Genomic DNA, 25678 nt, shown 5'->3' on the forward strand with positions numbered 1-25678 from the left:
TGTAGTAAGGCACGGCTCACGGGAGCAACACACTGGGACTTCCTGATTAGCAGGGATGATGACATCACCTGCCGCCTCCCTCAGGCTTCCCTGTTTCCTCTGAGCTTAGCTGCAATCCTCAAAGTAACTTGGGCAGGGGGAGTGGATTTTCCCAGCAAAGTATTGTTGTGAGCGATCCGCTGTTGCAATGCGAAGTATTTTGGGGTGGCTTGGTCTTGAACGGGCAATTAAGACCCAGTAGCTTTATAAAAGACCAGCTTCTGGTAGAGATGAAAATCGCTAGAACTGGTTTGTTGATATGGATCAAGGCAGCTGCCTGCATTTTTGGACTCTTCTTGGGGTACGGCTATGAGGGCTGCCATGATGAGCACCAGTGCTTCAAAAATGTACCACTACGCCACTCTTGTTGAGCAGATATGATGACTACCCTTCCTCTGGATTCTGCCTGTATGGTAAAGAGACGGCCTCTGAGGCTGGGCAAGGTTGAATCCTTATATCACAAGCTAAGGCTTTTGCAAGTGGACCACAAAGAGGACAATTTAGCTTCTGTTTCACTTAGAGGAATTCTACAAATCTTATGAAGACAGACAGATGCTAATAAAATTTAAAGATGTGTGCTTGAAACGTAACCATTTTAGGAAAGAAAAAATACCAACAGGCCACTCGAGTTTTCAACATAATTTAATAAGAAGCTTCTGGTTTAAAAGGTATCCACAGCAAAGACATAAAAGAGCTGGTGGCCATTTGCCATTTAGCTTGCTCATACCAATCCCCAGCAGTTACAAGTAGTGGCTTAACGGAGTTGGAAATGTTATTGCTCAATTTGATCTCTGAATATACATTTTTTCTTCTTCACGTGGTCCTCTCATTACAGCATTAAGATGGAAGAAACACAAGGAATATACGGGGAACAGGAGAAGCCAGCTGAAACTGGCTTCTGAAACTGGCTTCGTTAAAACTGACTCAAGGAAGTAGGTTTTGCCTAGGCTTTGCAATCTAGTTGGTTGAACTCATTTGGCATGGAAAGTTCTGGAAGGGCAGGGCAATGCTATAATGGAGTTGTAAAATAAGATGGGGTAGGTCTTGAGACATTCTCGTAAGAGAGTTCCATCAAAAAGGCTCTTGCTAGTTGGAAAAATGTATCCTTGGCCTCAAAATATTTGTCAAGTAATCTTTGGACTGCTGGAAGTCAGTAATGAACAAGAGGAGACTCAGACCACTTTCTCTGAAACATCACATTTTGGTCACTAATAGAGGTGGTGGTTAGTGATCTGGGTGATCCATTGTTCTAGCCTTGTAAGATGTGAGATGCCTCTGATCTTTCAGTAGCGGTTTAAATGTGAATGAAAGCTTTTGTCATCTTGCCAAATTGCCCTATCTATTTAACTATGGTAAAAGTGTAAAGTTCCCTCTGATGGGTGTTGGGGGTGGGGAGAGGAAATTATTCTTTCTGCTTTTTTGCTTGTTCGTTGCTGTGGTGGCAGATGGCTCTTGGTTTGCATGCCCCCCACACTTTGCAGGTATAAGTATTCCGCATATGGATGCTCCTGAAGTGCTTTTTGTTCATTCTGCCATGATAGCTAGGGCTGCACTTTGTGCAGGTGTTAAGAGCTCCGGCTGCAGAGCTAATATATGGAGGGCAATCAGGACTGCATCTTCCTCCCCAACACACAACAGTGTGTGCCCTGCTGCCCCCAATGGCCAGCTCTGTCCGTCTGATCATTTGGCTAAGGTCTGAAAGACAACTGGCTATACTTGTGTAGGATCCTCCACATGATCAGGATTGCACAGTGGAACATACAGGAATACAGCTGAAAGGAATTCCCCTTTCAGACTGCTGAATACGCAAAGGTCAGAGGAACAGATTTGCCATGTTGGGGTTGGAGCTGGCAGACATAGCCCTGCTCCCTGCTGTACACATTCATGAATGCATGGAAAATAATGAGTCAAAGGGGCTTAGGGGACTCACCATTCTAAGAATCATTTTCTATCACTGAGTTAGTAGGCATGACATGAAATAATGGACAAGGCTATGGCAACCATTGTCACTGGCTTTTATTGGAGAGTTCTGTTCAGTTCTGTTCCAGCATAGATAGCATTGTGGTAGTTTAAAGTGCTGGTGGCTGGCAGGTGGCTTTGCCTTCCTCCTTTTTGCCACTTGCTACAGTAATGTCACCATCACTGACAACAACATGCTAAATTAGGTGAAAATATGTTGGAAGGTTAGGGTTGGACAGTATTCAAGTAACCAGTATTTGCCTCTCTTGCATCTTCATATGGAAGGAAATGTCCATGAAACCAGCCACACTGACAGGCACATACACTTAAAACAGAGGTGCATTTTGCTTGCTCTGTCTCATGTTCTGATCATAGGGATGGGAGGGTGCATCCGGTGCTGTGATCCTCTGCACTAGCCTCCTGGTGGTGATCTGTACAGAACAACACAGATCAATCTATTTTTTAAGAAAACACTTTTTCAGGAGCCAAAGTGCTACTGGGCCATTGTGTGTGTATGTGTGTTAGAGGGTAATGAAAGGCTTTGGGAAACAATGGGGTCAAATCTGTTGTTTGAGGTTACTTATCTATCTTAATTTTGCATAGATTAGGCTTATTAAATTAGCTGATGGCAATGTTTAGATTGCAAGTTAGCTATTCATTCTTTAAAGGCTGAGTTAACTTATCAGGGCTTGCAGTTTCCTAAATTAAAAACAAACATCTAATTATCTCATTTGTGAATTTAGCCAGGAATGGAGTCAGTGTAATTTTTCCCTGGTAGGAATACATGCTGTGAGGGTCTGAAAGCCCCTCTAGAGTGGGGAGGAAGTGGTTAGAGACTGACTCAGTGGCTCTGCTCATGGACCCTTTTTAAAGGCTTGAAACAAAAACAAAACATTTCCTTCCCTACAGATAGAAAATACAACCACTGATACTTCCTGCCACATTTTATTTTTGGGAAAAGCCATCTTGCAGTGTGAGATTTTAAAGGAGCCTGGCGTAGAGAGAGCAAGACAGGCATGCTTTCTTCACCAGATAGCCTTGGATAACGATATCGTAGCAGGGCAACAACTGGGCCGGATTCCTATTGTGGAGCACACAGCCTGAAAGTTTATTTGGCCCTGCATACCACTACTACTATAGTATTAGGTAGTGTTGGGAGAAGGCGACAAATGTGGGCTCCTTTCTGGTTGAACAACAAGACAGTGGCTAGGGAAATGTGTGCATCTCCCCAATTAACAGTGTGTGTCCCTTCAGGAAGGCCTGACCCATAGAGCTAATTCATACAGCTGGTGATCCTTGCATGATGGCCTCCAATGGGATCGTGTCCTTGTGTGGGGCTGTACGCGCCGCCCCATCGACTGGCGCGGTTGTCTCGAGTCTTTCTGAGCTCCTGCAGTTAGGCAAATTGTGGCAGCTCCCATGCAGTGACTCTGGTTCATACAGTTGGTGCCTTTGTGTGAGTCTGACTCAGTCGCAGGTTTACTGGAAGCCCTGGACCCACAAACCAGTGCGTTGCGTCCGCCAGCAGTATCAATTGGCCCATGCAATAGGAACTGTGGAATCAAGGAACTCTTAAAAGTAAAACTGGAAGCAGGCAGCATTATCTTTATTTCCTGCTCCTTGCAGAGGCCTGAGCTGTCCAACCACTGCTGATTACTTAACTGTTCTTGTTAAATACTTTGGAGCTGGCCAGTCAAACTCTCTGGGTGTCCACTGGAGGTACTGAGGAAAAGCTAACTAAAACAAAAATAAAATGAGGTAGGTTAAAAACAGCAACACAGATCCAATTATGTTACATCCACAGACCAATGGGAGAATCCATGCTTGGAGATAGTAGAAACGTTGCACATAAATTACTGAAAATTGGAAATAAGCAGAACAAAGCATTTAAGGACACAGGTAAACCCAAACTAATTACATACATAGTTCTGCACATGTATTGGTGTTCGCTATATAAGTGGGCAGAAAAGGAGGGGAGCAGGAAGTTGAATCCAAGTGTCAGAAATGAAACCCTCCTTCCCATCTACTATATCTTATTCCTCCAAGGTTCCTGTTCTTTGCACCAGTGGATGAAGATCTCATGAAGGTTTTTCATATTCTGAACAGGACACCATCAGACAAAGAAGTGGGTGAATGTCCATCCGTATTTGGGACTCCCATCTTGTAAAGGTTTAAATTATGTTGGCTCCTGGTAATTTTAATGGAGGAAAGAAAAAAACCCAGTATCTACAAGGATCATGCCCCCCAAAAGCAAAGTACTACTGTACAGAGTAGGTAGGATCCATAATAAATGCATCTGAGTGAGATGCCTCACTCATCAAGCAGTTAAGTGCACTCTGTAGCCAGTCTTCAGAGTCTTGCTATATCTCACTTCTTTGCCTACAGTTTCATTGTGACACCTTTCATCTTACAGCTTAGAGAAAGGCAATATAATACTAAGGCCAACACTGGGAATGATTGACAAGGATGGCACTGCTGTTCTTCTCAGTGAGCACCATTATATGAAGATCCATATAAAAGTATGGACTGACAGGTTGACAACAAAAAAATTGTACCATGACTGTATTATAATCTAAGGCTAGTAGTTCAGCCGTTAAGAATCAATTTCCCAAAACAACTGGGGTGGGAATCAGATTAATCCTCTCATTTGAAATTTGTCAACCTGTTTACAGAAGTAACACAGAAATGTTGGTAAAGGCAAAAGTTTTTACAAAAGTTAGCCAGCTTTGTGGTTAGGGCCTACCAACACAAAGATCAAATAGTACATGTATTGTGCTGTCTCTCACCAGTTTTAATTGGTAACCTTACAACATACTATATATTCAATGCTAGCAGGCAGACAAAATTAAAAACAGAGACTCTGACACTTAGATCTGTCCCCATTCATACAAAGAGAGGGACAAGGAAAAAGTAAAATTAAAAAAAAAACCCTCAAAAAACCATATAACCAACTCTATCACAGCTTAATCTTACGACCTTGAAGAGATTTATTCTGCTAAATCTCTTGCGACTTTGTCCATTTCTGCCCAAATACAGTGTTGGATTCTTGTGATCTTGAGTAAACTCCATTGCTAAACCACAACAGGAAAGGTGTGTCATATTCTTGGAGCGTGTCTGCGTGAGTGCGAGTGTGTCCACAGAAGGAAGCAACATGTTCCACAATGTCTTCCCCACCTGCCTCTACAGTGTCAGGCCAAAGGTTCCAATGTCCTCTAACTTTAAAAAATATTGGCATCAAAGTAAGGACTGAGTGCCCTTTTGTTACCAGTTCATCATGGAATTTCTGTTGAGGGTCATGAAAAAAACTTGGCTACTTCCTCCAGATCTCACCGATGCAAAAAATACCTGTTTGGGAGGGAAATAATCTGATTTATCAAACTGTAAGAGCATCACATATGTTTTAAAATGGGATGTGCTTGTTTAGTTTCCTTATTTGTTCATACATTTTCTTTAATTATATCATTTTTGTTTTTATCTCAAAGGCTCACAATAGCTTTTAAAAACATTATTAATTATATGAACATATTGTTCTTATATGGGGCAACCAGTGCTCTCCCATCCAAATAATTGGTTTGATCTACATTCAGGAATGCTGTAGCATCTGTTGTTTCCTGACTGTTCACTTGGCCCGAGGCTCTGGACTGGTTACAGTATAACTGAAATTTAAAAATTATCACCCACTTCCCCACAATTAGAACTTTACTAGATAGTACATTTGTGTAGGTCCAATTTATTGGGTCTTCTGTAAGCACCTTCCCAGTGGATTGCATCACAACAATTTTCTAAGGCCATGCATCTTGATTGGAGCTCTACAAGTTTCACTTACCAAGTACAATAATCAAATCCATCAGACTTAACTTCAATATAAACTGAACAGCAATCTTGGGGAGTCATGAGCACTTGCCCTTGCTCTGCACCTGTACAGCTCTGAAAACTGACCTACCTTATCATTTCTTTCACATAGAAACTTTAACCGCTGAGCACGCTTGTGCATAAATACTCCATCCAAATGTCCTGTCTCCACTGAACGTATCTCGATAGCTTTCTCGCCCCAGCCCATTATTTGATTGGAGTGGATGTAGGCTGTCCAAAAAAATAAAAGAAAAACAGCAATGTGTTCTTAATGAACTTGGACCAAAGCAGATTTTACTGCACATCACGCCTGGCAGGAAGCTACCAAGTACAATGGAAATGCCCTAAGGGTGGAAACTCAAGCCATCGGTTGGCATCCAGGTTCTATCACCTGAAACACAGAGGATGAAATTATCTAGGAAAATAACCAATTCTAGCTTAGATTTCTCACCTCACTCTCAATGTATAAATAGCTAAGGAGAAGAGGAAGAACTGACATACCCACTGAAGTGGGCATTTCTCCCCACTGGAGTACCACGTCTTTTGTTATGCGTCCATAGGTATTAACGTATACCCCTTCATCCTCATAGCACACAAGCATCTCCATTCCATCCGTTTTGGGCAAGATGACAATGGCGTGAGGCGTGATATTGCCCTGAATCTGTGTATAGAACAGAATCCCCCCAAAACCAGTATTAAATCAAGTTTACAGGGCAAGAAAGAAGGACCAACTCTCTTTGGTATATGCCATCTTCTCCTGGAAAATTATTAGACCAACATAACGCTATCAATTCATAACCCAAATGAATTTAGCATGTACAATGTGCACTTCCTAGCATGCCATACAATACAATATTGTATGGCATGCTAGGTGCTCACCAAAGCTCATATTATGGTCTGCCCACAAAACTGGAGGTTTATCAAGCGCCTGGTCAGCTACTAAACATGACTGGCATGTTATGAACAGTTCTGGGGATACATAATCCACAGGCTACATAATCCTCCGTGTGACCTCTGATGAAGTACATTTGAGTACATACAAGTTTTAATTCATTGATATGAATGGGGCTACACTGGCTTAAATATCTCTGCTTAATTGTATTTATCTTTGAAACGTGTATTCTGCCAATCTGCAAAAGCATGCTCAAAGCAGGTTATGTAAAAAATATTTTAAAATATTGTTTAATAGTGAAAGGGGGAAAATAAAATATACACTCCCATTAAAACTACACTAGTATTTAACAGCAGCATTACAAATTATTCCAACAGCCAAGAGGTCCAAAGAACCTCCAACTGTTGTAGAATCATAGAATAGTAGGGTTGGAAGGGGCCTATAAGATCATTTGAGTCCAACCCCCACTCAGTGCAGGAATCCAAGTCAGAGCATCCCCACAGATGGATTTGTTACAATCTGAAAAGATAAATGCCTTGTAAATATTTTTATATCCTTTTTATTGTCAGAATCAAAGTGGCCCAATGGGTCTCCTCAAGCACACTATTCCAAAGCTGAGGTTCAACTACCAAAAAAACCCTACAGACGCCCTGAGCAAATTAATTTCCTATGATGACAGGATCTGAAACAAAGCCTTTCTGGGGGTATGGATCAAGTGCTTAATAATCATAGCTAAATTCCATACAATTATCCTCATTTCTCATCAGTCAACATCCAAAAGAGACTCTGTTTTTGAAGTTACTGCATATATATATATATATATATATATATATATAGTTCAGTTTGTACAGTACCACCATTTTGCCTCAGACTCACATGAGATGGTATGTAGATATCATAAGAATTCCCCGAATCCACATCAATAACATGGAAACCAGTGTGTGATCCAAAGATGACCTTTAACCTCTGACCTTCTTCTACTGTGAGGTCAACAAGCAATGGTTTGTGCTGGAGATCTGCAAAAGACTTTTAAAATCCATTCAGTCAGTTTTGTGGTATGTGAACAATACTACATAAATCCCAACATCTTTAGCATACTATGGCAACAATATCATGATCTGAGATTTTCCTTTTAAAATATATATATATATATATATATATATATATATATAACCACATTTTGGTTAGCTCACTGTCACCGTATATTAGATGGAGTAACTGAGTTGTTCATTTATTGATACCTTACAGGAGGGTGCAAAGTGCCAGTGGAATGTTAGGCCTTTTAATTCTTAAGTAGCAGGTTTTCTGGCAATGAGGCCATTCCACTCACTGGATGGGTGGGATCCTGCAATAGCCACTGGGGAAAACTACATTTTCCAAGAGCCATTGAGGCTTTCAGTCCTGGGATTTATTTACTTTGTTACTCAAATGTAAAAAAATCTCAAATCATATTACAGGAATTCTGGGGGAAAGCAACCATGTTATACTTGAGTTCTTGGTTCTAAGGGAAGCAAAAGCCGAGTGTAGTCAAATGTGTACCCTGGATCTTAGGAAAGCTGATTTTAATAAACTCAGAACAATGATAAGTAAAGTCCCATGGCAAGCGACTCTAACGAGAAAAGGAGTCCAAGATGGGTGGAGCTTTTAAAAAAGGAAATTCTCAAGGCACAATTACAAACAATTCCAACAAGAAGGAAAGGTGGAAGACAACAGAAGAAGCCAATGTGGCTTCACAAAAAGCACAGAGATGACTTGAAAACAAAAAAGGACACATATAGGAAGTGGAAAGAAGGCCAAGCAACAAAGGAAGAGTACAGGCAGGTAGCACAGAATTGTAGGGATGGCGTCAGGAAGGCTAAAGCTGAGAATGAGCTGAGGTTAGCGAGGGAGGCTAAAAGCAACAAAAAGGCTTTCTTCAGCTTTGTGCACAGTAAAAGACAGAGGAAAGAAATGGTGGTTCAGCTATTAAATAAGGATGGCCAAATGATAACAGATGACAAAGAAATGGCAGAAGTGCTCAATTCCTACTTTGGCTCAGTCTTCTCCCAAAAGAGGGTCTATGACCCCCCTGGCAAAGGCGAAGTACAGGCTGAAGGGGCAGGATTGCAGCTTGAGATCGACAAGCATATGGTCAAGGAACACCTAATTACTTTGAATGAGTTCAAATCTCCAGGGCCAGATGAACTGCATCCTACAGTAATCAAGGAACTGGCAGAAGAACTCTCAGAACCGCTGTCTATTCTCTTTGAGAAATCATGGAGGACGGGGGAAGTGCCAGATGACTGGAGGAGGGCTAATGTTGTCCCTATCTTCAAAAAGGGTGAAAAGGAGGAACCTGGGAACTACAGACCAGTCAGTCTGACATCAATCCTTGGGAAAATTCTGGAGCAGATTATAAAGCAATCCATCTGGAAGCACCTTGACAACAATGCCGTGATTACTCAAAGCCAACATGGATTTGTCAAAAACAAGTCCTGCTAGACGAATCTGATCTCATTTTTTGATCAAGTAACCTCCCTTGTAGACCGTGGGAATGCTGTAGACATCATAAACCTCGACTTCAGCAAAGCTTTCGACAAAGTGCCCCATGATATCCTGATGAGCAAACTAGCTCAAGGTGGGCTAGATGAAACAATGATCCGGTGGATCCACAGTTGGCTACAGAATCGGACTCAAAGAGTGCTTATCAATGGGACCTTCTCAAACTGGGGAGAGGTAACGAGTGGGGTACCGCAGGGCTCAGTCCTGGGCCCAGTGCTCTTCAACATTTTTATCAAAGATTTGGAGGAGGAGGTGCAGGGAATGCTGATCAAATCTGCAGATGACACAGAATTGGGCGGGGTAGCTAATACTTTGGAAGACAGAAACAAAATTCAAAGTGATCTGGATAGACTGGAGCGCTGGGCAGAAAACAACAGAATGACATTTAATAGGGATCAATGCCAAGTGCTGCACCTAGGAAAAAGAAACCAAATGCACAGTTACAAATTGGGGGATACTTGGCTCAATAATACTACAAGCGAGAAGGATCTTGGAATTGCTGTCGATCACAAGCTGAATATGAGCCAACAATGTGATGCGGCTGCAAAAAAGGCAAATGCTCTTTTGGGCTGCATTCATAGAAGTATAGCTTCCAAATCCAGGGAAGTACTAGTTCCCCTCTACTCAGCACTGGTTAGGCCTCATCTGGAGTACTGTGTCCAGTTCTGGGCACCACATTTTAAGAAGGATGCAGACAAACGGGAGAGGGTTCAGAGGAGGGCAACAAGGATGATCAGGGGACTGGAAACAAAGCCCTATGAAGAGAGACTGAAAGAACTGGGCATGTTTAGCCTTGAGAAGAGAAGACTGAGGGGAGATATGACAGCGCTCTTCAAGTACTTGAAAGGTTGTCACAGAGAGGAAGGTCAGCATCTCTTCTCGATCATCCCAGAGTGCAGGACACGGAATAATGGGCTCAAGTTACAAGAAGCCAGATTCCGGCTGAACATCAGGAAAAACTTCCTGAGTGTTAGAGCAATACGACAATGGAACCAATTACCTGGGGAGGTAGTGGGCTCTCCCACACTGGAGGCATTCAAGATGAGGCTGGACAGCCATCTGTCAGGGATGCTCTGACTTGGATTCCTGGATTGAGCAGGGGTTGGACTTGATGACCTTGTAGACCCCTTCCAACCCTACTATTCTATAATTCTATGAAATGTATATACCGCTTCCCACAAAGGTATCAAACAGTGAACATAAAATACAATGGCATCAAAACAACAATACATATAACAATAAAACAACACAATACAAAATGAATCAGCAGTAAAACCACACACTCTACTGTGTGCTACAAACCTCAGCTGGCTAAGTCACACTTCAGGGAAAGCCTGTGTGAAGTGTTTTAAGAAGACATCTGAATGTCAGAACTGTGGGGGCCTGTCTAATGTCAACTGGTAAAGTGTTTCAGAGGGCGGGTGCTGCAATACTAAATGCTCTACTGCATGTGCTCCTGAGGCGAACCTCAGGACCATGTGGCACCCTCAGAAGTGCTCATATACAGTGCACCAGGTGCTAGAGAGGGGGTGGGGGCAAGAGAATTTTCTTACGTCTTCCCATGGCTGGAGCACGCCTTCAGATCATGCTAGCAGCCCAGCCAGTAAGTGGAGTTTGAAGGGAAGGAGAGTTTAGGGACTGCATGTACAGCCAGGAATACTTCTTCGGTTTGGATTTAATCCAAGCTTCAGAAGACTTCAAGGTTTGTAATGCTCCCCCATTCTTTGAGATGAACATTACAAAACCCCCAAAACTCATATCGAAACCCCAGATAACCAGTTTTGTCAGTATCTCTAGTATATTTCAACATGTATATTTTATATTTTGCTTTTAAGTTCAATAAACAGAACTAAAAAATGTTAGGAAGCCCTAGGCTGGGACCCAACAGATAGTTTAACGTGGTTAAATCTCACTGAAATTATGATGAACGTGCACTTAGGCCTCATTTGGATGAACCTCTAATAACAAGAACACAAGAGGAGCTGTGGTGAAGACCGACGCCTATTTTGCCATCATTCTGTTTCACAATGGCTAATGAGATTCCTACAGGAAGCATACAAGCAGGACATGAGTGCAATAGCATCTTCCTGTTCCGGTTTTCCAGCAACTTGTATTGAGGGACAAAGAACCTCTGATACTGGAAATATTATGACTAGTAGTTACTGATAGCCTTCTCCTCCATGAATTTGTCTAATCCCCTTTTAAAACCTTCCAAGTTGTTGGACATCACTACATCTTGTGGTAGTTTTATAGTTTAATTATATGGTGCGATGAAGTCCTTCTTTTTATCTGTCCTGAATATCCCACTATTTAGCGTCCTTGGATGATGCCTGGTTCTAGTATTATGAAAGATAATACTAGAACCAAGCGAAAATACTGCACTTTCTTCACACCATGCATATCATGTCTCCCCCAGCCCTCAAAATTGTAGCCTTTCCTCATAGGGAGGTTGCTCCAGCCTCTTGTGTTACCCTTTTCTGTGCCTCTTCCAGCTCTACAATATCCTTTCAGAGGTGCGGTGACCAGAATTGTACACAGCATTCCAAGTGTGGCTGCACTGTAGACCTGTATCATAGCATTATGAAATTGGCAGTTACATTTTCAGTTCCTTTCCTAGTGATCCCTAACATGGAATCTGCCTTTCTCATAGCAGCTGCACACTGGGGCTGTGTGAGCAGAGGTTGCATGTGATGGGAGAGTGGCATCCACTCACTATCCTGTCTCTAAACCTGACAGACATCTATAAATTGGATGTAAAAACTTCTTAGATTTTAAGTTTATTCCCAAAGCATGTATTGTGAACTATATAAAATCCAAGAAATGGCTATATAGTTCAGGCCTATAAGCTTTTGTATTTAGGTGCGCAGGCCCAGTGCAAATGTTACAGCCAGTGAGGGTTTGACCTGTGGCTCCAGTGGTGGTACAGGCACACCTGGTTGGCAAGGCAGGCTGACATGATTGCTTCTCTACCATGCATAGGATCTGCACACAGAGCAGTCCATCTGAACTGAGCCTTAACTATCTATATCCTTGATAAACATGCTCTTGTGTCTAAAATGGGAATGAGAACCAGGTCTAACAATTCTGTGGAAGGTCTCCTGCACAGAGAGAGATGGACTCAATTCCCCATTATGCGACAGCGGATAGATATCTGAAGTGAATGACAGATGTTCTTATCCGTGATGAAAATATTCACAAATGTATGGATAATGCTAATATTTTTATAACACAAAACATACCTTAAATGCCATAAACTTGTGATATGGTTTAGGAGCCCAAGCATATATTTCTACAGCATTCTTTAAGGCAATCACCAAGAACTTAATTCTCTCATATTTCACTAAAATTGAAATAAAAATAAAATGTTAAAACATGCAATTTACTCAGGCAAAACTGAATGATTTATCTCAAGGAAGAGCTACTGAAACCTTCTTGCCATTGGAAGCATTATTGTTACAAACACACCAAAACCAGCAAGCAAATTTCCAAGTTGGTTTGGGCTGATTTGAGGTTCTTCCTATCTTTGGATGTTGCTCTGTAGGCTTTTAGTTTCCATTTTATTATTGTTAGCTGCCTTCAACACCATTTTTGGTGGAAAGGCCGGATATATAATTTAACAAATAAATAAATAAGAAAATCAACCATTGGTCAATGTGTGTTTTTAATGATGCTATACTTTAGTCCTATTCAGACTTTAACTGTGCAGAGCCTTGGAGTGGTGGGGAAGTGGGGCCATGCCTGCTCACTCCATTCATGGCCCCATTTCACATCTGTGTATTGGGCATCACATTACAACACAAGCATATGCATGACAAGACTAATGTGTCTACATCCAACAATGCAATAATTACTCTTAAAAATCAGCTGGGGGATGATCAGACGTATGCATGCTGGAATCTATTCCACCATCAGACAAGGCCAGGAGCGGGCAGGCCCCACCGTCCCCCCTCTCCACTGCACAAAGGCTTTATACAGTTCTAGTCATGTCTGAATGGGGCAGGAATGGGGAACATATGGCCCAACACCAGATCTTGTTGGACATTAACTCCCATCAGCCCTAGCCAGCATAGCCAGTAGTGAGGGATGATGGGAGTTGCTGTCCAACAACATCTGGAGAGCAACAAGTTCCCCATCCCTGGAATATGGCTTGTGCTGCCTACCCTCAAGGATCTTCATTTAGACAACTATTTTCACCATAGCTGGTTTAGTGCTACAGGGAAAGTACCAATGGAACACATTATCAATGATATCATGCAATGTTTACTGTTTTTGGCTGTGCCACCAAGACTGATCTGCTAGACCTCAGTCCACTGCTGGGTCTAGCAGGGGTCAACATGGGGATTTTCACATCTTTTGAGCAGTAGGCATGCTTATAGAGTGAATTAGCATGGCTAGCACTGAATAGAGCTTCCTTTTAGAGTGAAACGGCACCTACGCATATGGTCCTGCTCTTACCAACTTTGTAATGTATGCAGCCTTCCAAATCCCCAACAGTGATCCAGCCTTGCTTCTTTTCTACCTCTGGGTCATTGTGTAATATTCTGTTCCTTAACCATGAAAGATAGTAAACTCGTAGTTTGTTCTTCTTTCCTGTTGAAACATGAAGCTTAATTTTTAACCAATAGATATACAATCTGTCATTGGATCAGCTGTGGATGCCAACATAGCTGCATGATTGTTTTGTTTCCATGCTATTCATCTTGTCCATACATTGCCTGGTGCCAGCTTGCCTGTTGGATTGTTCTGTTTAGGAAAGCTAATTTTTGGAACACTATCTGGAATTTTAATCTTGTATCTAGACTGAAGCCATATGAGTGAAACCTGTTTCTGCATGGGTTCCTGTAGCCTTCCTGTATGTTAAGATGTTTTGTGATTGTGGTATTATTATTATTATTATTATTATTATTATTATTAGCTGCCTGGGGATGGGGTCTTTCAGAAGAAAGGGCAGGGTATAAATGCTCTGAACAAAGAGTCAAATGGCTGTTAGATACGTGAAAATGCATGTGACTACACCAACCTCAACTACAGAGGAATATAAACAATAACTCTGCTGTGTAAATATGAATATGAAATTGGTTGCCCTACCTAAGCACTAAATGTCAGCATGGTGAGGGAGTTTTCAGTGAACACGCAAAGTGGTAGGCAGACTAACATCCCCTTTACTAGCACCCAGTGGATTAATGTGGTCCCAGCTGCCTATTCTATCTTGGCAAATCAGAGCCCGCAGGTGGGTCAGGAGGGGGTAATTCTAGCAAGCAGAATGGGGCAGATGGAGAGGACAGGCAGGAAATAGGCAAGCAAGGTTCAGTCAGGATCAGGATTCCTGAAAACAAGGTGGTTGGAGTTGGTCTTTCAGGACCCCGGAGAGAGCCCAGGGAGTGGTCTACTTGTAGGACAAGAGCTCAGTCTCAGGGCCAAGCTACACATTACCTTTTCTGTATAGTTCTGGCCTTGAAGGCAGGTTGGTTTCTTTCTTTCTTTTTTTAACAAATTGCCAGTCTGATCCCACAATCTGGATTAGGACCTAGATTGGGGGAGGGGGGGCTTTAACTCCTTATCCCCCATCCCCGGGAGCCCCAATCTGGATCCAGGGCTGCATACTTGCAATTTGCATCACAAAAGGAGGATCTATTGAAACAAATATGTTGATTGGGCTAAAGGGTGGGTGGGGGAAGTCAGGTAGCTAGTCTGGAAGGGCAGCACCTTGCACCCTCCCAGAGATCTGCTCCTGGGGATTGGGGGACATTTAGCAATGTTGTGGGCTATGGTGTATATGTGTGTGGGGTAGGGGCTGCAGATGGAGGGGGGAGTTGGTACAAAATAACTGTAACCCCCTTGTGTGAACAGAAGAGAAACCTAAGGGGCTAGCCAATGTGTCTAGTCATAAACGTAGGATAATGCAGTTCCTTCTTTCTCTGCTGACTTCTTAAATGCAAAACAAACCTTGGCTTTTTCTAGAGGGAGAACTACAAGACTGGGCAGCTGGAAACCAGGAACGAAGTAGAAGCATTAATGCAAGCTCATGGCCGTACCTGAGATAGTTACAAGGACATTGAGTCCTTCTAGCACATCCATCTGTTGGAACCTCCTCCTGTTGATCAGATTGTACACCTTCCCTTGTCCACTCCGATCCAACAACATAAGCCCGTTCTCTGTTCCCACCAGTAAGTTGACACCTGCACAGTGAGCAAGCAGGGAGGGGGGTGATGAACTCATGATCTGGATCAACAAGAATGGGACCAGGCAACTTGTGCCCTTCCAGATATTGCTGGACTGCAACTCCCATCAGTCCTGGACAGCATAGCCAAAGGTGAGGGATCATGGGAGTTGCAGTCCAACAACTGCTGAAGGGTCACAGGTTGCCCACCCCAAACTAAAAAAGACCACATTCCTGCTGTAACCCAATTAAAGACATTTCAGTTGATTATTCTATCAATTAAATATAAGTAAAAATAATATTTCCAAAGCAAAAACAATACTTCCTTTGGTTTTTAGAAAACACACACACATATTGTAGGGGTCATCATTTTAGAAGAAGCAGTTCCTCCTCTGTGAGAGAAAAGGGGAGATGCCTCTTTCAAGATGGTGCTTGCCATCTGCAGTTTTTATAAGTACTTGTATTAAATCCATCCATCCATCTATCTAATTCTACTTCCTAATTAATTAGGGACACTTATTAATCAATTACAAGTTTTAATTAATTAATATAACCAGTTAACTTATTAAAAGTTGCAACCCTAGATTGAAAAATAGGTCCAGGACCAATCTGTTGGTTGTAATCCCTGGTTCGCTTAGGGCAGGGGTGGGGAACCTGTGGTCCTCCAGATGTTGTTGTACTCCAACTCCCATCACCCGTGTCAGCATAGCTAATGGTCAGCAATGACAGGAGCTGTAGTCCAACAACATCTAGAAGGCTGAAGGTTCTGCATCCCTAATTTAGGAAATTCCTTGACAGCCTTATGCTGCACTATACTCAGTAACCACTGCTAGCTTGGGAGATTCATGTCAGCAAAACTCAGGGCCAGGCCAAGACATTTTTGCCATGAGCCATGAAATCCAAATGGTGCCCTCTAGTGATAAAATTAAAATAAGTTACAGTTTTTTGCCCTTTAATGGAACCCCCATTCTGCCACCTGAGGCAGTAACCACTGCTAGCTTGGGAGATTCATCATGTCAACAAAACTCTGGGCCAGGCCAAGACATTTTTGCCCTGAGCCATGAAATCCATACCTTACTCTACCTCATGATAAGATCAGCCCTAAAAGATGTGCATCTAAACCTCTGGTCTAGGGCACTGGCAGCTTTCTTCAACCTGGTATCTTCTAGATGTTTTGAACTTAAACTCCACCAAGTCCCAGCTAGCATGGCCAATAGACAGGAATGCTGGGAGTTTATTTATTACATTTCTAATCCATTCAATAACTAATGTTCCCTGGGTGGATTACAAACAATTAAAAACCATCTGGGGGCTTCAGGTTGGGGAAAGCTGGGCTAGAATGTCAGATTGGGCTGGAGAGAGTCAAGTCCAAATGAAGCTCACTGAATGATCATGGGCTGGTGACTGCCTCTAACTACCTACCTCAGAAGAGTGTGGGTGAGGATAAAATGAGGAAAGGTCACTGAAGAACCATGCATGCTACCCTCAGCTCCTTGGAGGAAAGATGGGATAAGTCATGGAACTAACTAAATACATGTACATGGTGCTTGGTTGATATTGAGAGCAGCATTCTGACTTAATCTTTTTTTTTAAGTGGGAATTTTCTACGGTTGAAGCCTACAACTTTCCCCCACATGTTGAAGGCATGTGTAGGTGACTGTCACAGGGCTGCACAAGCTAGCCATGCCCCTGCCACCTGCACATTCACAGTCGGAATGGGATGTAAGTATGTACAGCTTCTCCATGTGAGTGGGGACCCTGTCTGAGCCAGAGTTCCCCCTTGCATGGAGGAGTTCTATGCATGTATATCCGAATCTGAATTAGCAGACCAGGGTGGGTGGAGTGGGGTGGGGAGGGGAGGCCACCAGGCAGGATTAGCCCACATGGCCCTGAAACCCACTCACATGTTCTTTCAACATAAGATTGAGAGGCCATCTGAACACCCTTTATATATGACTGCATTTACTTGCACTGATTCCCTGCTATCCTTGCTCTTCCTTTTATTGTATAATTAACCTGATGACTAGTTTGAGACTGTAAGCTTCTTGGGGTGGGACCTATAATTTTATTTATGGCAGTCGATAACATAACTGTAGAATTCTCCTTGTCTAAAATGGCACAAAATTGGGGGCAGTCTTTGTGTGTATATATTGCCCTGAGTATACGTAACCCTATTAATTTCCTATTTCCAACCCTTCATGAGATGCTAATTATTGTTGCTATTGGCAATTCTGGGAAATTCTCCCCTGATCCTTATCATATTAAATAAATATATTGTCTACTAGTGCTCTAGCTGCAATGACTTAACTATTATAAGCAATGGCATAACATCGGAACAATTCCAAAGAGACAATGACCTTGTTTGAAAGAACAACCCATGGCTTCTTCTTGGGTTAACTTGGGGTTGTTTAACCCACAAACAATCCCAAGCACCCCTGTTTGGACATCACGGAAACAGCCCTCAAAGGCAGCATTTGAGGGTTGTTAATACAGACAAGAAGTGGCTTATACACACCACATATCTGTGGAATTTGTGTGTTAATTAACCCATGATTTGCTTCCAGACACTGATGTGACATCTGAACAGGACCATTATATGATGTGTCTTTTTAGATTTGATAGACACATATGCTAATGGACTATTAACTGTCCTGTCTGAAATATGAAATGTTCTGCCTCCAGCCCCTGGGCCTTCTTGTATCATATCAAAGACTTGCTATAAATGTGTGCATTAATCTATTATCTTTTGAACATATTGTTTTCTCTTAACATGCAGATTTAATTTTAGTTAATTACAAAGATAATTAACATATACCCCACAGAGCAGCACAAAGGATTTCCGAATTGAAGCGTTTCTTGTACTTTCGGATCTCTGGTGTGTCGCTATGAGGACGAATGTTGGTGGGGTTCACGTTTACTACTGAAATTTTTCTTGCTTCATTAAGTTTGGCCTGTTCTTGCCTCAGCAGCTCACTGGTAAACAATGCTGGAAAGGAAAACATGCAACAGTAGCTTTGCCAAACACGTAACAGAGGGTTTTTATCAGCTACTAAAGGGCTGATTCATACATTCCTGCAGTGGGGTGGGGACTGCTTCTTCTGGCTTCTTCCCACACCTCTCTGGTAACATAGATGGAAGAACCTCAAGAGGAGTACTAATTATTTGGCTCTTTCCAATGTGAACTTCATCCAGAGCCCAGAGAGTACAAAGCTAGTGAGAAAAGGAACATAATCCCTGGCCCCACCCATATGGTTCTTTCACCCAAATGTCACTGGAGTAGTGTGAGAAGAAGCCACAGGGGAACAGTTCCCAGGCCACTGTGGTAACAGATAAAGTGTCTCTGTTGAAACTGGGAAGATGTAGATTTCAGTTTCTGGTGGAGGTTAAGTTGTAAAAGTTGTATAAGTTGCCCTAGAACCAAATTTGGTACAAGGGCAGTATATAAAAGTTTTAAACACATACATAAAAATAAATAAAACAATGTGTTGTATTGGGCTGTCAATCTTTAATCAGTACACAGTGATAGCATGAACATCAAGAGTGTTTGCAGATTATCATTTTTTTAGTCAATACATTCACAAAATGTCACGCAGTTGTTGCAGGGGACCCAGACTTTCCCCTCAGGATCGTGCTTCTACTGCAGGAATGTTGCACTTTCCCCAGCACTCAAGCAGTAATATGTGGATGCTGGGAAAATGCAGTTCTTCCCTCTGTTGCTACTGGGCATGCTGTGTGGAATGTGGCTAGCAAGCATTATGGGCTCCTGTTGGATAGCACCTATGACATCATCTGTCATACAATACAAGACCTCTCTTCCCACACCATTTTGTGATCTATTAAATGTGTTGTTTTATCACTGAAAATATTTTTTTAAAGTAGCTTAAACATTTTAACATAAAAAATGTTTTGAGGCAAAATGCTTCCAAAATATGGGAGTGTTCATGTAACCCTCATATATATTTAAACTGGAAGCAGCATGAAAGCAACCTCTCCCTTGCAACAGTGTCTATCACTTAATATTTTCCATTTGTATTTTATTTGGTACTGCAATCACTGTCTGCTCGCCAGCTTTGATACAGCCAGGGTTCAGCTCTGCCAGTTCTGGAACCCCTTGCCACACCCAAACAATGAATGACTTTGAGGTGTCTACAGATCGAGATATGACAGCCACAGAAATGGAGGTCTCCATGCCTCAGTTCCTCCAGTTCCTGGCAGGCTCTTGGACACCCCCCCCCAACCTCATGACCCCGAAGACTGCAGGAACACAGAAAACAGTGTGCCAGGAAGGAACTTCAGAGCCACTGGTGAAGTGCCTAGCTAGCCATATGTCTGTTACTTGGGAGGAAGCGAAAGGGCATGTAAGCACCTTTCCAGATCATGACCTGGCTGAGAACCAGGAAGAAGTGGAGCCTCCAGTTCCTAGATAAGCCCTCAGTCTGAACTGCACCATTGCTGAAGCAACAGGTCCCTTAGAGCTCCAAGCTCCTGTGCAAAGCCTTCCTTACCAGGGAAATGGACAGATGCAGATTTGCATATTGATTCTAATTTTGTCTGTAATTAAGTGGCAAGCATGAGGAATATTATCACTTACATCAAGGCAACCACCCCTCTAATTTCCACACTGGGGCTACGGGCACTGGACTGGGGCTAGCAAAGGTATAGCACTAGGGAGAAAAGAATTTGGATTTAAAAAAATTACACAAGGCTCCAAGAGATCTAGAAGTTAAGGGCAATTCTGGGATCAGCACAGACCCAGAATCTGAATATCAGGACACATGCCCAGATTTGAGGTGTTGGATGTACTTCTATCTCTAAAGCTAAGCAAGTCTGGGTTTTGACAGTTCCTGGATTGGAGACCACCTATGAACTCCATGTATGACGCTCTGAGCTCCTTGGATGTAGGGTGGAATACAACTGCAACTAATAAATAAATAAATGCTTCCTTCACAGAATAAAAAGAAGAAAGGTGCATCTTTTCTGATGCTCGCCACTTTCCCCAGGCACCTGTTTGGGTGCAGGAAACTGCCACTCAGCCATGTCCTAAGGGAGAGGAATAGCAATGTCTTTTATTTCTTTTTGTTTCCCTCCTTTTTTAAAAATGTGAGATTGAAAAGTGTGATTGCGCCAGTATTTTGAGCTAACCTTTTGGAGTTATTCACATTTAGGTTCCATGCACAAGAGTACTTTGGCTTGCAGTAGCCACAATAAAATTCTGTGCATTCTAGCATCTGGCCCACAACTTGTCAGTCATGCCTATCTGCTGTGACCACACAGGGGTTTGGTTTTTGGCATTCTCCCCCTCCCCCCCGCAAACACTGATGTTTTGCTGTGTGGCCGCCAAAGCTGGAAGCTGCGATGGTTGCACATTACCAGCTGGCCATGGGTTAGAAGCCAGCATGTTGCACGATTTTCAAATGCTTTCCCCTAGGGCTAGCACATGCACAATGTATGTGCAAATAGGCCCCACATGTCTTATATCCTAAGCAGTTTTCATCTCTCTGTCATTCCTTCCTTTACCTGTTGCAGATGACTCCTCATCATCGTCTTCATCTTCATCTGTAGGGGAAGTCTGATACACTCTGGTATCCACAAATGGAGCAAAAGATGCTTTTGTGCTGCTTCCCATGCCATACTATGAAGTGTGAAACACATAGATTATTTAGTTAGGGGAAGGTAAGGATAAGTTCTTTGTCTTCACACCAGATCACACATTCAGTGTACGGACTGTAAGCACAGTAACACAATGTGTGATATGTATACGTATGAGGACTTCTTGGTGTTTTCAGTTAAGGGATCCTTGGACACTAAGGGACAGTTCATACATGCATGTACATCACTGGATGACGGCAGCATGAAGTGATGATTTGCATATGTAAATGAGCAACTTCAGATCAACTCCTAGGGACAGAACTTACATTTTCTCAAAATAAGATGCTCAACACAAAATTCATAATGTTTTTCAGTGGAATTGTTTCATACTTTCAGCTGTCCTTCATCAAATGATAAGAAAGCAAATAATGTTAAATGCATGGATGAGCTGGCCTGTATCTGAAACCCTGAAGAGCTGCATTCAAGTGCCAGTGCCAGTACCTGGACTGGCTTGACAAAACAAGCCTAGACAAGTCGTTGGTCTGACACAGGACCATCTGCCACTTATATCCCAAGCCCCCCTCACCTCTCCAACCTGTCTTTCTGATTCAATTGATCCCTGTAGTTTTGAAAGATATGAAGGCAATACCAAAATCAGAGATGTTTGCCCAGTGCTTTAAAATGAAAAGGCCTTGAAATACACTCTCAAAATCGTACCTAACAAATATGTGGGACTACAATGCAAGGTTTTAATTGATGTAGATCTTCCAGGAGAGCATCACAATGACTGTATTCTGTATTCAATATCTGTGCTAAATCCAAAGAGTGCCATACATATCCCTGTTGATATCCCACTTGAGCCTCCCTCCCTCATTTGCCTTATTCTTTAGATATGTGTTGGACTACAGCTCCCATCAACCCTAGCCAACATGGCTGGAGGGCCATAAGGCGGGCACCAGCTCGGGGAAGGCAGGCCTATGGCAGCGCCTAGGTTATTTTAGCTGTGATTATTATCATAATCATTATCACTCTTCCATTACCTCAGATAATGAATTTGTTCAGCAAAATAGTTAATTTATTTTAAAAAGAAAAAAAGAGCAAGAGGTGTTGAATCTCCAGCTTGGCTAGCAGTCCTGCCTCCCAACTTAACATGCTCAAGAGCTGGCTGCAGTGAAACACTCTACATATTGTCATAGGCACTGTCAGCATTCACATGTGGTCAGAGGCACTATCAGCATAGAGAGGCACGCTCCTCTCAAAGTGTGGGAAATCTCTACCTCTACGTCTAGTTCTCACAAACCTAAGACAAGGTGGTAAACCTGCTTCTGGGTAATGCCACTTCAGGCAGTAGGTGGGCTTTCACATGAATGAATGTTCTACCACACACAAAAAAATGAAAATTAAAAACCCTGCACATAAAGAGAATTGGCATGCCAGGGAGAAGGCTAAACTAGAACTTCTCTCTCTCTGACATGGTAATTTTGTATGTGCAGGAATTTGTATTTGTAGGGGCAAGCATTCACGCATGTGAGCCTCCACGTGAAATTGATACAGCCCTGATACAGGTTCACAGAGGTATAGAGCTCAATGCATTTTAAATATAGATCCTTCTTTTGAAACAGCAGTGGAGACCAAAGATTCAAGCTGGTTGTGTTTAAGACTATCCCTGAAGAAGGATCTACATTTGAAATGCACTGGGCTCAAATAAACATACTTCCGTGCACCTAGAGGTTTCCTTCCCTCCCCATTTTTCTTTTTGTTTGCTTTTCTGAAACAGGATGGGCACCTATCTGCTGCTTTTGAGAACTATGCCCTAGTTAAGGCATGACATGACAGTTCAAAATCTTAGGATCGCCTTCTGAATTAGACTAATGAAGATAACAAAGAGCCATAGTTCAAATGGATAAAGCTTCTCCTATTGTAGCTGGGAAAATGACAGATTCAGGGCTTGGATCCATCATTCTCCCCTGCTGGGGACCAACCTGTAAGATACACCAATTCATTTCCATATTGCCTGCATAGCCTTGAAAAACAGGAATGGCATGGTCTGGGAAGCAATTGTTCTGTGTCGGAGGGAAATGCCAACAGAAATCCATTGATAATGTTCCACTTCACAAGTCCTCAGGCTGAACCCTTTCTGAGTTCATGTTCAAATTAACATCTTGTGTTATTTATTCATCATTTGTATGCCCCACTTTATCTGATGGAGTTAGGGTAATTACAGCAAATTAACCCCTAGTGCAATGTATTTAAATAGGGAAATTGGGGTGGGTAATATAAAAATATAGGGTTAGATCCAGATTTATGCTGGACCAACTGAACTGATGGAAGTGGACTTATCCACCCGCTCCTTCCCACAGCAGCCCCTCCACCCTCATGAAAATGCTACACAGAGAGTCAGGTGACCCTGCTGAATGGGGTGAGTTGTGGTGTGTAGGGAAGGAGAATCCCCCAAAATGGGGGGGGGAACCTTCCAAGAGCAGAGGCCTTCCTCTTGTGGAAGTCAGATGATGGATCCAACCCAGTGTATATAATATATATGTTACTGTGAATGTCCACAATTCAGTTACTGTCAAATGTGAATGCTGTTTTCTCACATTTAGATTGCTATCAACATTTCCTGGCATATCGCCAAGTCTGGAGGCATTAAAAATCAATTGAGATTGCTGACATATGAATACTGACAGTCACCAAATTTCAGACATTCACTGTAAAAATGTATTTGTATTACACACACACACACACACACACACACACAGGCCCTGATCCAGAAATAATTGCATTCAAATCATTATTTTATGTGCTGGACACATTTTGGAAAATCAATGTGCAGCTGCCTCACTTTACATATGAGGATACATATTATGATATGCATTAAGAGGTGTATGGGAGTGTAATCTTTATCAATATTAGGCAGGGACAAGAGGCGGTGCAGTGCACAGTGTATATGTGGATGCTGCTTCTTGCAAACTGTGCCCAAGTTTATAAGTTGGCCTTCCTGGATGCAGCAGTATCAAGTACCCATATCTTTTCCAGAAACCGTGTCTTACCCATCCTAAATGGCTTCCCAGAACACAGGAATTGCTCAGTTTTATACTTTCTCCCCCTTTTTTATGTTTAAACTGTCCAAAATGTATGTCTTAACCTGAGATAATGGAGAGGGGGGCTTTTGTGTCACTGAATTAGCTTCAAAGATTGACTAGGTAGTGAAAAGGTAATCATCAAAACAGTGTAAGTTAGCATAATCTGATTGCTAAGTATGGCAAAACTGAGTTCAATTAGTAGGAAATCAGGGATAATGAATTCCTAATAAAGAGGTTGTTTTCTTTGGTGATCTCTTGCTCTGTTAGCATCCAAAATCAAAGATAAGGCCTTCTCCTGAGGGAAAGCTAAATTGTTCTTGATAGTTGTAGGGGAAGGATTTCCTCCACAGCAATAGCTGAACCACTTGTTTTTTTTGCTACGCTATTTACCCAAGGCATGTTATATTTATGACTCTACTCGGGGCTGTAATAATGGGAAGAAGCCAGGGGGGAAAACACCTTCCATCATTGCTACTTTATGCCTTTTCCTGAGACTTATTTCTAAAGCCACTGTGGGTCCAGAACCAAGTCTGCGATCCAGGTTGAAAACCAGAGCCAGGCAGCTGTCACAATGGATAATTGCCTGGCCTGTCAGCTGGAAGAAGATAACCAGCTTCATGAAAGTGTCTGTTTCTCTTTAAGGTACACATACGCCTACAACACTCTGAGGCCACCATGTGGGTTTCCAGAAAAAGGCAACACTATCTCTTAGCAGAATAAGAAAAGGATTAGACTAATGAGTTCAGGAGCCAACATTTAGCAGAATATCTCACTCTTCTCAGATGTTATTAAGAATCAGATGTGCTGGCTTCCAAAGTCTGGTGGCATAAAAACTCAGTGACTATTCCACGATCTCTAAACAGGCCTGTGTAAATTATGCAAATTTGAATTATTTCACTAATAGCAGAAGCAGGACATGGGGAGTGGCAAGGAGTTATTCAGGTCACTGAAGATCTACCTTGCCCCTGGAGAATGTATTGAATGAGTCTTTGGGCTTTTGAGAGCTCAGCAAGTTCTACTCACCTGCTTTTTAGAATTTATGAGAATCTACTTCTTCACAACAATAAGGGCTAGGAACTTGCTTTAAAAATAAAATAAAATAAAATAAAAGCACAATGCTCAGGAAGCAGGATTCTGTACTCTAGTGGAACTGTGCCATACTACAACCCTATCAATAGCACATTGATGGGAATTATACTTGAGGATGCCTTCCAGATTTTGGCTTTCTTCAGTTATTATACTGCTTCATGCTGACAACTCAGCTGATCCCCATATTGATGGATGCTAGTCCGAGCGCACTAGCATGACCAGAACTCAAGAAGAACAGAAAGTTGATCCAAAGCACTAATGGGCACCTTTTCTATGAGGTGCTTTCTCCTGCATGTCTGGGTTTTTTGGCTCCCATTCATGGGAAAGGTTATATCTGGATATGTCCTTACTTGTTTAGCCCCATTTCCAACAACAAATGGATTATTAGAGAAATGCAACTCTGTTTACAATTATAATCACAGAGTACAACATGAGAAGGGAAAAACCAAAATCCACCATGAGCACCTCTTTATA

General features: G+C 42.3%; 1 protein-coding gene across 4 annotated transcripts in view; it reads right to left on the minus strand.

Annotated features, from left to right (window-relative positions):
- Positions 1-664: 664 nt before the first annotated feature.
- TNIK (TRAF2 and NCK interacting kinase) overlaps positions 665-25678 on the minus strand; it is a 424016-nt gene continuing 399002 nt past the window's right edge. For 3 of the 4 annotated variants that reach the window (XM_084847490.1, XM_084847491.1, XM_084847489.1), the window contains 9 exons: positions 20961-21075; positions 18259-18429; positions 15319-15462; positions 13739-13873; positions 12523-12623; positions 7619-7768; positions 6352-6511; positions 5942-6081; positions 665-5343 (listed from right to left, as the gene is read on the minus strand). In XM_084847490.1, the coding sequence (XP_084703616.1) occupies positions 5260-5343; positions 5942-6081; positions 6352-6511; positions 7619-7768; positions 12523-12623; positions 13739-13873; positions 15319-15462; positions 18259-18429; positions 20961-21075 (1200 nt within the window). In that variant the 3' untranslated portion in view covers positions 665-5259. Of the gene's footprint in view, positions 5344-5941; positions 6082-6351; positions 6512-7618; positions 7769-12522; positions 12624-13738; positions 13874-15318; positions 15463-18258; positions 18430-20960; positions 21076-23014; positions 23096-25678 lie in introns of all 4 variants that reach the window. The other variant, XM_084847493.1, reaches the window with a different exon arrangement.

The sequence above is a fragment of the Heloderma suspectum genome, chromosome 3 (genome assembly GCF_057233095.1).
Source record: "Heloderma suspectum isolate Gila_16-S chromosome 3, 16-S_ref, whole genome shotgun sequence".
NCBI lineage: Eukaryota > Metazoa > Chordata > Lepidosauria > Squamata > Helodermatidae > Heloderma > Heloderma suspectum.